The 14,912-nt window shown below is 45.6% G+C and overlaps 1 protein-coding gene across 1 annotated transcript in view; it reads right to left on the bottom strand.

Moving 5' to 3' along the window:
- Abca4 (ATP binding cassette subfamily A member 4) overlaps positions 1-14,912 on the bottom strand; it is a 124,838-nt gene that overhangs the window by 71,755 nt on the left and 38,171 nt on the right. The window contains exons 7-11 of the mRNA XM_057793337.1: positions 14,398-14,487; positions 11,116-11,356; positions 9,640-9,779; positions 8,707-8,823; positions 7,828-8,025 (exon numbers count right to left, since the gene is read on the bottom strand). Coding sequence (XP_057649320.1) covers positions 7,828-8,025; positions 8,707-8,823; positions 9,640-9,779; positions 11,116-11,356; positions 14,398-14,487 — 786 coding nt within the window. The remainder of the gene's footprint in view (positions 1-7,827; positions 8,026-8,706; positions 8,824-9,639; positions 9,780-11,115; positions 11,357-14,397; positions 14,488-14,912) is intronic.

The raw sequence follows: 14,912 nt of genomic DNA, 5'->3' as shown, positions 1-14,912 counted from the left end.
GTTCCAGTGAAAGTTACCTTCTCGTGGCTAACAACCTGGGGCACTTGACCCCCCCCTCCCCCCCCCGCCGTGTCCTGTTCCATTGTTTTAACGACACCTGGAGGTGAGGGCTACTGTACTGGATAATAACAGGGCTGTGTATCAACCAGTAAGACCCCTCCATGTCACAGGCCCTCGGCTCTGCCTCACCAGTAGCTGTCACCCAGACAGCCTGGGTTAGCCTCATTTTTCAGATAGAGGTTTAGCTCTGCTGTCCCAAGTAGCAGAGTCCATACAGAGATGCTGAAGAGCATCTTGCTGCCCACAGTGTGAAGCTCTCACCACCCTTGCCGGCCGACTCCAGACACACCAGTTCTGTTACAGACACCCTCTGCCCAGACTTCCCCTTCCTTGTGAACTTGCCCAGAAGGTCCATACCTCTGTGACTCATTTAATTTTGCTCTCTGCCCTAAATTGTCTTTCTGATTTTCTGAACCAGTGGATCTGACCCTTAAGACTCAACACAAATATTAATTTCTGCTGAGATTTAGCCTTTTTTGGTATCTGCTTGACGTCGCTACAGATCTACTCAGGAAAACTGGGAATGCAAAAAGAAAAACGTGTTCAAGTTTTAGCCCTTGATGTGGTCAGGTCAACGAAGGTGGGGAGAGGGCTAGGACATGCTGTGATCGGCCTCTCATGGAGGGAATACAGTGTGGAGAAAAAGGCTTGGAACTGCTGGGTCCTGACGTGTAGATGTGGGCGTGACCAGCCAGTGGAGCAGAGCGAGTGTGAGAAGGAGACACTGTCCATGCTGGGAGGTCTGGGGCCGGCTCCTAGGACGAGAAAGAGCTGTGGAGGCAGTTACCTTCTCGGGGATGAGAAATTCTGGAGGAGCGGTGAGCCTTATGTCAGTGTAGGCTTGGGTTTTAGAACTGTCTCATTGGAGAGGATATGGGAACTGAACAGAAGCAGCAAGAACCTGGAAGCCTAGTGAGGGGCTAGGAGAGACAGAGCAGGCCTCTGGAAGCAGTTACGAATGAGGAAGAAGAAAGCGAGAAGGTGGAAGGACCGGCAGAACTCGGATGACTTGTAAATTTGATTTTGTATTTGTAGAGGGTGAGGTTATGGGGAGTCAAGGGTTAGCAGTAACTAATTGATATCTCAAGCTCAGTTCAAGCAAAGACCTACACAAAAGAATGAACTCCAACCTTTATGAGTTCTCATTTTCATCTGATTATTTTTAAGCAAAAAAAAAAAAAAAAACGACACTTGCAGAGCCTCTGCAATCACCTTGCACATCACAGGGAAAAGAGCTTTTTCACTGGAGACAGTACAGACCTGTGTTAGATTCTAGAATCCCAGCCTGGAGGAGAGACTTCAATCCCAGCACTCCAGAAACAGAGGCAAGGGGATCTCTGCAAGTCTGAGGCCAGTCTGGTCTACAGAATGCGTTCCAGGACAGCCAGGGCTACCCAGAGAAACCCTGTCTCAAAAAATAAATAAAATAAGATAAATAAAAATAAAGAACAAATTCTGAAGCCCACTTATCTTCTGTGCCCCACTGGGAAGTTGAGCCTCTTAGACTCTTTGCTTTAAAGTCTACACAATGATGGCCATTATGGCCAGCAGGCAGATGGGAGCACAGCAAGGAATGACAAGTGAAAGTGTCCAACACAGCAATGCTGGCTCCCCAAGGCAGCAGAACCCATCACCCATGTCCCCAGCCTACCTTCCACCTGTTTTCTCCAGCTGAGTTCTAGATATCCGAGAGCTCAAAGAGGCATAAAATACGGTGATTGCCTATAAGTTGCTTAGGATCTAGTTCACAGCCCTTGAAATAATAATTGTTCTTGTGGTGTAGATGTCTGTACTCAATCCAACTCTTCTAACAATACCGTCTGAGTATCTGGGGTCATTGCATGAACAGAAGAGAGCAACACGGGTAACCAGCCAATAGCTCCACAGCTAACTCCATGACACATTACACAATTTAACCTCATTTTTCCTTTTTATTTCCTCCCTATGTTAGCCTGAAAATTTCCTGAGAGTTTCATGGTTGGATGGCGGTGGCATGTAGCCAGAAGTATTAAACATACCAAGGAAAAGTGGTTTAAGAAAATGGGCACTGATAACTCAAGAAAATAACCGTCATCTAGTTCATATAGCGTTATGTACACACACTAGCTGAGCTGATAGCCAAGGAAAGGCAGTTAAGGAATGTGTGTTTTCTCAAGACTTAGCAAAAGGTAGCTGTTACTGGTGAAAGTATAATTTTATGCTCTGATTAGCGGTATTTTCATATTAACGTTTGGCTGAATTCAGCTTCCTGATATGAAACTCGAGGCCTGAAATTCAAATGTGCTAAGCGATTCAAATCCAGTGTGAACTGTAAATAGTGTCTGATTTATTCCAGGCCAAACCTTTGGCTGCCCAAAAATTTGAAGAGGAGAGAAATCTATGTTTATTTCAACTAGAAGGTAAAGAGAGGGATAATTAGCTAACTTTCATAATTGTCTTTTTCTACAGAAAACATGTGAATAGAGACAAATATAGGTTATGAATAAAATGTATGTGCTTAAGAATTTAAGATATTTACCTAAATGTGGACCAGCAAAATGACTCAGAAGGTAAAGTCACTGGATATTCAATCTGAAAACCTGCATTCAACTCAATGAGCCCATGTGGCAGGAGAGAAATCACTCTACAGGTTGTCTTCTGGCTTCCAGACTTGCCATGGCACACCCTACACTGCCTTCTACCACACACACAAAGTAAGTAAATAAACACAGCCCCACACACATACACACACATAAGTGTTTACCTATGAAGTACTGGCTCAACTTCAGATTTAGAGAAGCGGGTGGTGAGACAATGTCTGGGAATAACCTTTCCACATGTGGGAGAGGTGGAGGTTCTCAAATGGCACTAGCATCCCTGTCCCAAGACCACGGTTCACCTTCTAACTGAGAGGCCTGTCTTACTTTTACCTTTCTTTCTCAGGAAGAGCAGAAAGGCAGATCTTAGCCATGAGGTGAGGGACGCTACACAGAAAGCTGTATCTGACAGATAGTCTGAGGATAGGAAAGGTTCTCAGCCTCTGAAGTCTGAAGTCCGGCACCCCAGAGCTATCCTCCTAGCCTTTGGGATTAGACTCTAAGCCAGTCCACTAAGGCTAACCCAGAGTTCAGCATGACAAACCTTGACTAATGTTCGGGCAGTCTCTGAGTGTGAGAAGAGGTGTACTCTTGACTTGGCACATGGTTCTGGGCAGCAGCTGCCACCATGTGCACGAGTGAGCCCAGAGTGGCCATATCATCCCCACATTCTAGATGAAAAGTCCCCCAGTCTAGAATTTACACATAGGTCTGGCGAACGTGTTAAGCGCTCTGTGCCTCCATGCTTGTCTCTCGTCCTGTCCTTGTATTGTTACTTAGAATTGTACAGAATTGTACAGAAATCAAGCCATAGACGGCCGCATTTCTCAGAATGACTAATAAGAAGCAGAGGTTGTAGCCCTTGTGGTACAGGTGGGACAGTCCCATACACAGCAGTTTAACTTGGACCCACAAGGAAATACAAGAGAATGGACACCCTTCAGGTTGTCCTAGGGCCTCACCCTAAACAGGAAGGAAGAAATTTAGCCCTTCTAGTTAATCCCAGCACTCAGGAGGCAGAGGCAGATGGATCTCTGTGAGTTCGAGGCCAGCCTTCTCTACAAGAACTAGTTCCAGGACAGACTCCAAAGCTACAGCGAAATCCTGTCTTGAAAAACAAAACACAACAAAAACAAAAGAAGGAGGAGGAAGAAGAAGAGGAAGAAGATGAAGAGGAGGAGAAGGAGGAGGAGGAGGAAAAGGAGAAGGGGAGGAGGAGGAGAAGAAAAAAATCTACTTAATCATTCTCACCTTCCATTGTGAGGAATTGTTCTTAGAGCTTCTGCTGTTTTCCAGTCTCACAACTAAGTGCCCAATTGTTACGGGTAGCAGAATTCATTCGCCTAATTTTCCTTAAGTGTTTTGTTTGGTTTCTGTTTTTAGAGTAGACATAGACATGGGCACCTAGATTGGCTCATGAGGAACTTTTTCAGTCTCCCCATTTTTGGAAAGGAGGTACCAAGCTGGCCTTCTTAAATAAGGCAGAGGTGGTAACACACTGGCTTCCCTGACCAAGAGAAACCTTTAGAACCACCAGAGAGGGGTTCCGTGGCAAATGCACTACTCAGACATTCTGGAGTGGGGTGGGGGGATTTTTTCAAGGCTCCTACAAGATGGCCCAAGACACAAGAGCAGATGCAGAAAACTCAGGATGGCCTGAGGGGCTCTGCCCTTCGCTGCCTGTCTTCCCCTACTGAACCTCCTCCTTCCTGTCCCTGAACTACTTGTTTCTCCATTCCCAGGAGCGAGATGATAAGAAACCGAGTCATCACTGCTGCTGGTATTCAAAGCCTCATAGGGCTCCCCATGGGGCGGCCACTGACCCTTGGCCACAGTGGTCTGCTCTTCAAAGCCCTGGGCTAACTTCATGAGCTTGACAGGGGTACCAGTTGAGGGTTTGGTTCAACTTAGACCAGGTTTATTTGTGTTTTGATTAACATTTAATATGGATTAATGCTTCTTATATGATAGCGGGTTGCACAAATTAGTTCATTTAATTCTCAGAACAAGCCAAAATGTTAGCTAAATGCTCCTCAAATCCACACTTCACAGATGAAAACAGAAGAACAAACAGTAGAGAATTGAGTCTAGGAAAGTCTCAGCCTGTAGGCTTAATTCTTTATTTTGTTTTGTTTTTGTTTTGAGGTAGGATTTCTCTGTGTAGTTTTGGAGCTTATCCTGGGACTCGCTTTGTAGACCAGACTGGCCTCGAACTCACAGACATCCACCTGCCTCTGCCTCCTGAGTTCTGGAATTAAAGGTGTGTGCCACCACCACCCGGCTTCAATTCTTAACTGTATAAGAGACTAATACCCATTAAGCATCTATTGCTACTATGTTAAACACAAGACACTTAGGAAAAATAATTCCTTTAGGGCTGGGGATATAGCTCAGTTGGTAGAGTGCAGAAGGAAGGGAGCAAGGAAGAAGAAAGGAAGGAACTTTTCATATCATGATACATCATGATACAAATGTCAAGTCAAACAAAGCAAGAATTAGTCTTCATACACCTCACAAAAACATCATGAGAACCACTATTAAAAAAAATACCCCTATGTCCACACACGCCCATGCACAGGCCCTGTACGTAGTAAGATTAAGACAGCAGTGGGGGTGGGGGTGGGCCTAGCCAGGGATGTGAGATCAGTTGGGAGCTGTACGTGAGAGCAGCAAGCCTCTTCCGCCTAGTCTAATAGATCTGTAAATATGTAAATATGGGACACCAGGGCTCTTCTTTGGAAATTCTGAGTTAGCTGGCCTGGGTTGATGCTCAGAATGGTTTCTAAAAGCACTTGAGGTCATTGTTGTCTCCTGGTAAGACAGGAATCGCTGTTTGTACTTCCGGCGAAGCTACATCGGAGCGTGGGTAGGGATGCCAATGTCTAGGATTCAGGAGAAGGAGGTTCACATACTCTAGGGAAATGCTGGGGGCTCTGGGGCAGCAGGGATCCTCAAGAACACATACAGCCAGGCCGTTTCTCACTAGTGAGTTATTATGATTCGCCATCTGGGATGGGAGAGCTCTCTCCTGTGGACCTCAGATTAACCTCCCTTCCTATTTCTATGAGCACCTCCAAACTTTGTTGTTGTTGTTGTTGTTTTGCTTTTTTGAGATAAAGTTTCTCTGTGTAACAGCCCTAGTGATCCAGGAACTGATTCTAGACCAGGCTGGCCGCAAATTCACGGAGATCTGCCTGCCTCCACCTCCTGAGTGCTGAGATTAAAGGCATGTGCCCAGAGACCTTAAACCTTCCAATGGCCCTAGATTTTTGAAGGTTGAGGCCCAGCCCATTGGGTGTGATTGGCCTTTAGAGGCAAAAGTCCCTGGGGCTGAGGTAGAGAATCTGAAGATAACTAAGATGTGCCCACGGATGCCAGATAGCTGTTCAAGCGGAAAGGGACACACAGTACTTGAACTTGGGCAAGAGCCTGAGGTGTATGAAGAGAGGGCTGCAGATCACGGGAGGGTGAACTTTCTAAGCGTATGTGAAAGTAGAGGGAATCCTTGAGGGTCAAGTGTCAAGGAACGGATGACTAGGACTGGGGAGTTGCATCTCCATGGTAGTAAGCACTTGCCTGGCATGCATGAGGCCCTGGGTTCTACCCCCAGAACCACAAAGAAAACAAACAGAGAATTAACAGGTAAATGGTGGCAAAATGAAAAGCCACTTCAGGCTTGAGCAGATACACATTTCTCCTTTTGAGAAAATTCTCCCTCACTTTATATGAATCTTGCTTAGAGTAAAGTGTGTTCCAGGCCTCCCGGTTAGAATCACTCCCTTCCTGAGGCACTAAGGCCCCCAAAGCCTGGTGGAGCAAGGGTCCTTTGGGGGGTATTGTTTATGCTGTGAGAAGGGCGTTCCTACCCTCCTTCTGTGAAATCTTTGGTGGAAGACCAGTGAGGGCTGTCAGCAGCTGAGGCACTACCAACGGAGAGCAACAGGCCAGATGCTCTCTGCTTGGGTCACTGAGACTCGAAGCATTTGAGTGATGCAAACAGATGTGTGCTTGGAATGTGGGGCCGGTGTCTGTGTGGAGGAATGCCCGGATTAGCAGAGACTGAACCCTGGAATCCAGGGAAAAGCTGCACGGACAGGCTGGTACAAGGCCTCTGGCCCTCACAGAGCCCAGAGAGCGAGAAAAGGCAGATTTGAGAGATTATTGAGGAGTTGGAAAAGACAGACACTTTGACTGGGTGGAGCAGGGGGGAGAAGAAGGTCATCAGGGCTGGCTCTGAATTCGGGCACACCCACGTTTGGACTCTGCTTGATACTCCTAATGGCCGGGATCTTATTCAACTTCTTTAAGCCTTGGCCTCTGCGTCTACATACAGACAGTGATAACACTGTACACTTCATGGCATTGCTGGAGGATGAGATAAGGCAGGGAGAGACAAAAGCATGCAGCCCAGACATGGGCACCAAGTAACAGTGTAGAATCATTCTTTCACTGAGAGCGGAGAAGAAAGAGAAGTTAAAGATGACCCTGATGTTCTCAGCTTGAGAATCTGAGCAAAGGCTATGGGATTAATTGGTTTAAGAAGTGCAGGGGTGGGAGTTGGAGAGATGGCTCAATGGTTAAGAGCACTGATTGCTCTTCCAAAGAATCTGGGTTCAATTCCCAGCATCCACATGGCAGCTCACAACTGTCTGAAGATCTAGTTCCAGGGGATCTGACACCTTCACACCAATGAACATAAAATAAAGTTAAATAAACCATAAAAATATTTAAAAAAAAAAAAAGTGAAGGGGTTTACTAGGAAAACAGGGTGTAAGTTTGTTTTGAGACTCATTGAGTCTTATAGGCCCTTAAGACTTTGGGGGAGGTGTGTCCAGCGATACCTGAGGCTCACACTCAAGGTTTGGTGGACACTAGCCAATAGAAGGTCATAGGAACAACGGCAGGTGGGAGGAAGTTGAGGATGGATGTGCCCTGGAAGGGAGGAGGAAAGAACCAGAGGAGTTACGAAGCTAGCAAGATGTGAGGAAATCTTCATCAAGTATAGAGGAGGCCCCCCCCACCCCTCTAGAAGAGGACCTGTTAGACGGCCATGGTACTCTTACTTTTTTCATGGGAAAGATGAAAGACCAAAGCCAACACCAGCTGTCTGGCTGACAGATCTCTAGCCTTTCCCATGAGATTATCGTTAAGAGGCTCACTGTGGCACTCGAGTGGAGTGATGGCCGCTTACCTCTAGGTATTGGTTAGCCAGGTGTAAGACGTGATCTGTGACGTTAAATACGTTCCTCCAGTCAAAGTCGGGCATGTCCTCAGCTTGGGTCTCTCTGGCACCGCTAGGGAAGAAGTTTAATATGGCTTCAGTGGTAACACCTTCTTCTCCAAACTGCTGATTTATAAAGTCTTTAACTGTTGGGTGTTCCAGGGTATCCTTGAAAAGAAGAAAGATAATCACAGAAATTAAGGATTCCATAGGCTCTTTGGTCTTATTCTTAGAGCATTTCTCATTTTTCATGATTAATGATGGAGAAAAGAGGCTCACTGAACAAGCTGATAGGGTTTCCTCCCAGGACAAGGTATATGTATTCCTGCCACTTTGAGGAGAGACAGATGGAAGGGTGGGAGGGGTATTCCTGAGCATGTAAAATGATATGGAAGATTTTCTTTTTATGGCTCTCTGTTTTGTTCCCATTTTAATTTCCCTGCTATTGCGAACTCTTGCCTCTTGGCTTTACGACACTGCGAATGAGGCCATGTAGACATATGTGACCATCTTGGTAATATAGAGCTGGCCGCTGGCCTCTTCAGAAGACACGCTTTTGAACCTGAGACCTTCAAGTGAATTCATGGGAAAGATACTGATCTTGTGATAACTTTTAAGTCCCCCTCCCCCCAGAGATTAGGACACAGATTTCCTACCTAATGCCAGTGACTCCACTTGGTAACAGTTTCCAGACTGGTGCTTTGAGTTCTGTTTGTTATAGCGTGATCTGACTCCAGTAGTGATGAACTGTCTCTATGGCCCCTCTCCTTCTAACCCATCCTATGTTGTGATGAACTATCTCTATGGCCCCGCTCCTTCTAATCCATCCTCTATTGTGAGCATCCTTACTCTGATCATTGTCATTTGCATGCTCTTATCAAAGAAGTACCAGATCTGGGGCCCCACTTCTTCCCAGGCTTTGACCAGCTTCCTAACTCGGTCCAGTTCTTCAAAAGTTGAGTTGGCCTAAACATAGACACACAGAGAAAAAAACAGAAGAAAAAGTAAGAAATAACCTTTGCTATAACATTTAATGGTTGGGCAAGGTTCCTCCTCCTCCTCCTCTTCTTTTTAGCTTATTGTATTTTTATTTTAAGTATATGGGTGTTTTGTCTGCATGTATGTCTGTGTACCACATGCATGCCGTATACCCATGGAAGCTAGAAGGGAGGATCAGATCCCTGGGAAATGAAGTTATAGACAGCTGTGAGCTGTCATGTGGATGCTGAGGATCAAACCCTGATCCTCTGGAAGAGTTCTCTTAACAGCCGAGCCATCTTCCCAGCCCACAGGATTCTTCTAGGAACTGTTTTTTCTTTCCTAGAACACTGCCATTTCTCTGACTCCAGGATTGACAGAATCTAATTTGCTAGTTATCTTAGAGGTACATGTAACATTGATGTTACTGTTTCCAAGTCTCAGAAAGTTGTATCTGGGATTCTAGTGAGCAAATATTCATCCTCCCCATCTTTGCCTGTTCTGGGAAGCCAGGGATCAGAGAATGGTGAACATTTCCATTAGGTATGTAAGTCACAGAGTGAGAAAGAAACTCCATTGCAGGCTGCTTTGAAGAGGGTGGGCCCAAGCAGGGGCATAAGAGGGAGGCATTCCGACCATGACTACGCATGGGGGAGGAAGCCCTGGAGTCCACTTAGGGAAAAACAAGCAGGGGAGTCACTGGCAAGAGCATAATTAAACACACAGACAGACACAGACAGACAGACAGACAGACAGACACACACACACCACTGTCTTAAGGGGCTAGACCATCTGGGACCTCACATTCTTCAGTAGCCTTCGAACAGCAGGGGAATCTGGAGTAAAGAGGATTTTCCCCATCAGCAGTGGCTTTGCCGCCCTCCAGGCTATTTTTGTTAAAGGGTTTGACTCCAGGCTCTGGATCAAGGCATTACAAAAGGATGCTGTCAAGAGAGAAGGGACACATTTTTCAAAACTCCCCATTGCTCATAGCTAAACATAGTCCTTAGTACATCAAATCACATGTTTTACTCTCATTCAGTCCCACACTGGAGGGTTTGAGAAATAATTTAAATTATTAGGCTGGACCCCCCTAATAACAAGTTCATCATTAGTGACAGAATGCCACAGTGCCCCCTGATAATAGCATCCACAGTGCCCCCTGATAACAGCCTCCACAGTGCCACAACGGATAGGGTTTGCCTTGTGGTTTATTCGCTTAAAAGAAAGAGTTGAGAAGCCTGCTTGTGATTTTTGCAAGGGACCAAAGGGAGTGAAAGCCCCCACAGGCCTCCCCACAGTAGAACCCCAGTTTCAGTCTCAACTAATCCCAAGTCTCTTAACTGCTTCTCTTCTCTGCTCTATGTAGCTGTCTCAGGGCCCAACTCCTTTTGCTGTGTCTCTTGCTGTCGTTTTGTGATTTCAGAGTCCACCCTACCCCAAAATAGTGAAAGTGAAGCAGACGACTTGCGGGGGGGGGGGGTGTGGGGGGGCTTGCCAGCCCTGTTGACTTGCGGGGGTGGGGTGGGGTGGTAGGAGGTAAAAGGGGGTGGGGTGGGGTGGGAGGTAAAAGGAGGGGGCTTGCCAGCCCTGTTGACTTGTCAGGACCCTCTTGCCCTGAGCTTTGTTGTAACCAACTCTGGGTGGCCTCTTCTCTTCCTCTGGAACTTAACCCCAGTTCCGTTAATCAGTGGGAAATGTCCAAGTGGGCTTGGGTGCTTTCCATGTCTCCACGCTCCTCTACTAAGGGAAAGAGAAGTTCTGGGAGAAATCCCCTTGCCCGAGGCCACTTAACAGGAGCAAGGAGAATCAACCCCAGGACTGCTAACCCACCCATCGCTTTTCATATTAGTGCTTGTAGGTGTGCGTGTGTGCAAGTGTGCATGCATGTGTAAGGATGTGTATGGAGGCCATAGGACAGCATAAGATGTGCCATCCACCTTGTTTTATCACTAGCTTGGAACTTGGTAAGTAGGCTAGGTCAGCTGGCCAGCAAAGCCCCAATGTCTTCTTGTCTCAGTCCTCTAGTGCTGTGATTACAAGTGGACACCATCATGCCTGGCTCGCTCTTCCTTCCTTCCTTCCTTCTTTCCTTCCTTTCTTTCTTCCTTCCTTCCTTCCTTTTTTCTTTTTCATGGATTCCAGGGATTAAACTTGGGTCTTGTGTTGCATAGCAAGAACTTTAGCAAATGAGCCATCCTCCCAGCTTTCCCCCATACCCAAGCCACCATCTTAACCCACACCAGAGGCCAGTTTGCATACAGAACTCTGAAAACTTACTTGTTCTTTTGTCGTAAGAATAGGTGGGGTCTTTCCTTGTGGAATCAATCCCCAGGAAAGCTTTATAGTTATTGTCTTCATACCAGTTAAAGGAGAACACGCGAGAGCCTCCTCCTTCTGGGTAGCCACACAGGAGGTCAGACAGGATGCTCATCAGCTGGGTGAAGGTCTCAGGACCACTGTTCTGTAGGACAGGTCTGGTTACCCATAGCAAGTCTTGAACACTTGGCCGGTGAATAAACTAGGAAAAGGGAAAGACTTTGAATAATCGTTTTTTTAAAAAAATATTTTATTTCATGTACATTGGTAGGGGTTTTGTTTTAATTTTTATTTTATTTTATCCATTGCCTGCATGTTTGTCTGTGTGAAGGTATTAGATCCCCTGGAACTAGAGTTACAGGAAGTTGTGAGCTGTTATGCAGGTGATGGGAATTGAACCTGGGTCCTCTGGAAGAACAGCCAGTGCTCTTGAATGCTGACCCTTCTCTGCAGCCCCAACTCTGAGTAATCTTAAAATAGACAGAACCAAAGCTTCCTCATGTGTGTGTTTGATTTCCATATTTAAAGGAAACATATATTCTCAGCAATTCTTAATCCGCCTGCAGAAAACAAAATGTGCCGTCATTTATCTGGGGACAAACATGAACACAAAGTATATTAATATGTCTGCTTTCCTTTGTTTGGGTTTCTTGGAATTGTGTCCTTGGGAAAAATGCAGAGACTACATCAGCATAAGTTAGTTGTTATCCCATCAAGATGGAAACGCTGGGGAAGATAAACCTGGAAAATAAAATAATAGAGAAACCTTTGTTCTGGAAATGAAAGGCCACGGCAAATTCCTGTGATCAAAAGTTTAGAATTTGGTGTTCTATATTTGTAAATTTTTTTAAGATTTATTTTTCCTTGTGTATATGTGTATGTCTGTGTCTGCATGTCGTGTGCATGCAGATGACTGCAGAGACTAGATGGCCCTGTCGAGTCTCCTAGAGCTGGGGTCACAGATGACCGGGAGCTACTATGTGAAGCTCGTTTCAGCTATGTGGATCCTGGGAACTGATCTCGAGTCCTCTGTGAGAGTAGCCAGGGCTCCTAACCACTGAGCCACTTCTTCAGCTTCTCAAAACATCTTACTAAGTTTATTTTATCACACGTGAGCTCTTCCATTCAACTGAACGGTGTGGCTTGTTCTCCCCGCATCTGCACGCTCCCCTCTTGTGTGTGTGTGTGCATTTGTGTGTGTGTGTGTGCAAGAGAGAGAGAGAGAGAGAGAGAGAGAGAGAGAGAGAGAGAGTTTTAAGATTCAAGCAAAGAGCTGGGCGTGGTGGTGCACGCCTTTAATTCCAACACTTGGGAGTCAGCCTGGTCTAGGAATCGAGTTCCAGGACAGCCAGGGCCACGCAGAGAAAACCTGTCTCAGAAAACAAAAACAAAAACAAAACAAACAAACAAACAAAACAAACAAAAGAGACTTAAGCAAAGAACAGAAAATGTCTCCCTTATGGAAGAAAGTTCCAAATTCTGTGTCAACTAAGAGGGGCCTGGTGTCCCTTGCCCTTTCTACGGTGTCATCGTACCCACGGCTTCATCCTGAAAAGGTAGATCTGTGATGATGAGGACTAGACGGAGAGACACTAGCAAAAGGTCCCAGTGACTTGGTCCCATGAAGCCACTTGGCTTTATTTTAGGGAAAATATAAAATAAAAACAATGCTGTGTTTATTCCCTAACCACACCTTACTATTCACGTTCTAAGGAACTTGGAAATTAAAAAACAAAAACCAAAAAACCAAAAACACCAAAACCATTAGGATCCAGCCAGGCGTGACGGAAAACATTCTCCCACTTCTGTCAGCGATGTCGGCCTGTACTCTCTCTCTTTGTACACATGCCAACACTTGCTTTCCGAAACTGATGAGCACCGTGTGGAATCTACACAGTGAGTCACGTTTATAATCACCATCTATGCCTCAGTGAGAAAGTCAGAGCCTTAAACCGCTTCAGCAACCACGGGTCTTATGACCAGAAGAGGTTATTATCGTTATTATGTCGCTCATTTAATCAAAGCGCTCAGAAATGAAGGGCTGCGTTGGGGGTCAAATGGTCTGATATCAGTTAATGTAAGCTGGGCCGTCTGCTTTAACCTGGTTCACAAGTGCTTAGACCTCTTATCTAAACAGGCAGAAAATATTCCAGGAGGCCCACACAGAATTCAAAGTGTTGATATGCTTCAGGAAGGTATTTACATTCTCTGTCGACTTCACCGCCGTCGTAGGGACTTGGGTTCTTAAAATGCTGTGAGGAGAAATATGCCGGAGACTCTGTGCTGCAGCAGGTGGCCAGCAGGACAACGGGCCCTTCTCTCGCTCTGCCTGCCAAGCAGGGCTCCTGCTTTGCCCCGATTGAGTTTAATTTTATAAATACAGACTCCAAGCATGTTATTTTCCAAGTTGGCTGAGCCTATGGTGGCTGGGAAAAATCAAAGGGGAAAAGCCCAGGGAAAAATCACATTTTCCATTTCGCTTCACCTTCCGTAAAAACTCATCGCACTTAAAGAGAGTTGGCTGTTTCATGCTTCTCATCTTTGCTGGCTGTGTATTCAAAAGGGCTCGTGACCGTGACTGCTTATTCTCTCCCTTTCTCCATTATCAACCAGCTCTTAAGTGGAGGAAGCAATTTCTGTATTTGAGAAGTCTTACATAAGCAGATGTTAATTCAATTGTGTAAATATTTCATAAGACAACAGAAAAAAGTCACCCTGGAGGGGTGAGGCGACTTCATGGAGGTAAAGCACTGAAAATTGTACCCATTAGTACCATGTACGTGTTTGCTATTGTTGCAGGCCCTAGGAAGCCCTACATGACTTCACAAGTCCACAACGAGCCATGCTACTGCAGACAAGCTGTTGGTTCCAGAGATCTTGGTCTTGATGTAGAATCACAAAGATGTTTATTATTATTATTGTTGTTGTCATTTTCTTTTTGCCTCCTACCTAGGAGCACAGATGGTTTGGAAGACGACAAGATGCCTTTAAGTTGCTAGACTGGAAGAACAAATGAGTTTCTCCTTAACAGGTGAGAGGTATGATTAAAGTCCTTGTATAAGTGTGATTGAAACAATGTAAAGGCATGATAAGGGCTGGAGAGATGGCTCAGAGGTTAAGAGCACTGGCTGCTCTTCCAGAGGACTCAGGTTCAATTCCCAGCAACCACACGGTGGCTCACAGCCATCTATAATGAGATCTGGTGTGTTCTTCAGGCATACATAATAAATAAATACCGCTTACCTTTTGCAATCTTGGTGACATATCAGATAATACTTCTGCCCAAAATCGCAAGTTGATACCTTGAGAACTGCTGTCTAGGAGTGTGGGAAGCTGGAATCAACAGAAAAAAAAATGTTTTTAATGTAGTTACAGCGTTGAGGAAATGGCTTAGTCAGTCACACGAGCATGAGGACATGAGTCTGATCCCCAGCACCCACATAAAATCCTGGCTTGATGACACAGACATGTAACCCCAGGGCTGGGGAGCTAGATACAGGGGAATCCTTGGGACTTGCTGCACAGCCAGTGTAGACAAATTCAGAGAGGCGTGTCTCCAAACACAAGGCGAAGAGCAGCTGAGGAAGATATGTGACGTCAACCTCCAGCTGTACATGTATGTGCACACAGACACACCTATACGTACACACACACTATCTGATTTTTGTGCATACTGGTAAGCCATTTTTCCCCTTCCTAATTGTACTTCTGTAATGTTGTCTTCAGAAACAAAATTCTTTTATCCAATCCAGAAAAAT

This window comes from Chionomys nivalis, chromosome 18 (assembly GCF_950005125.1).
Source record: "Chionomys nivalis chromosome 18, mChiNiv1.1, whole genome shotgun sequence".
Classification (NCBI taxonomy): domain Eukaryota; kingdom Metazoa; phylum Chordata; class Mammalia; order Rodentia; family Cricetidae; genus Chionomys; species Chionomys nivalis.
This window is presented reverse-complemented; position numbering and strand designations above follow the sequence as displayed.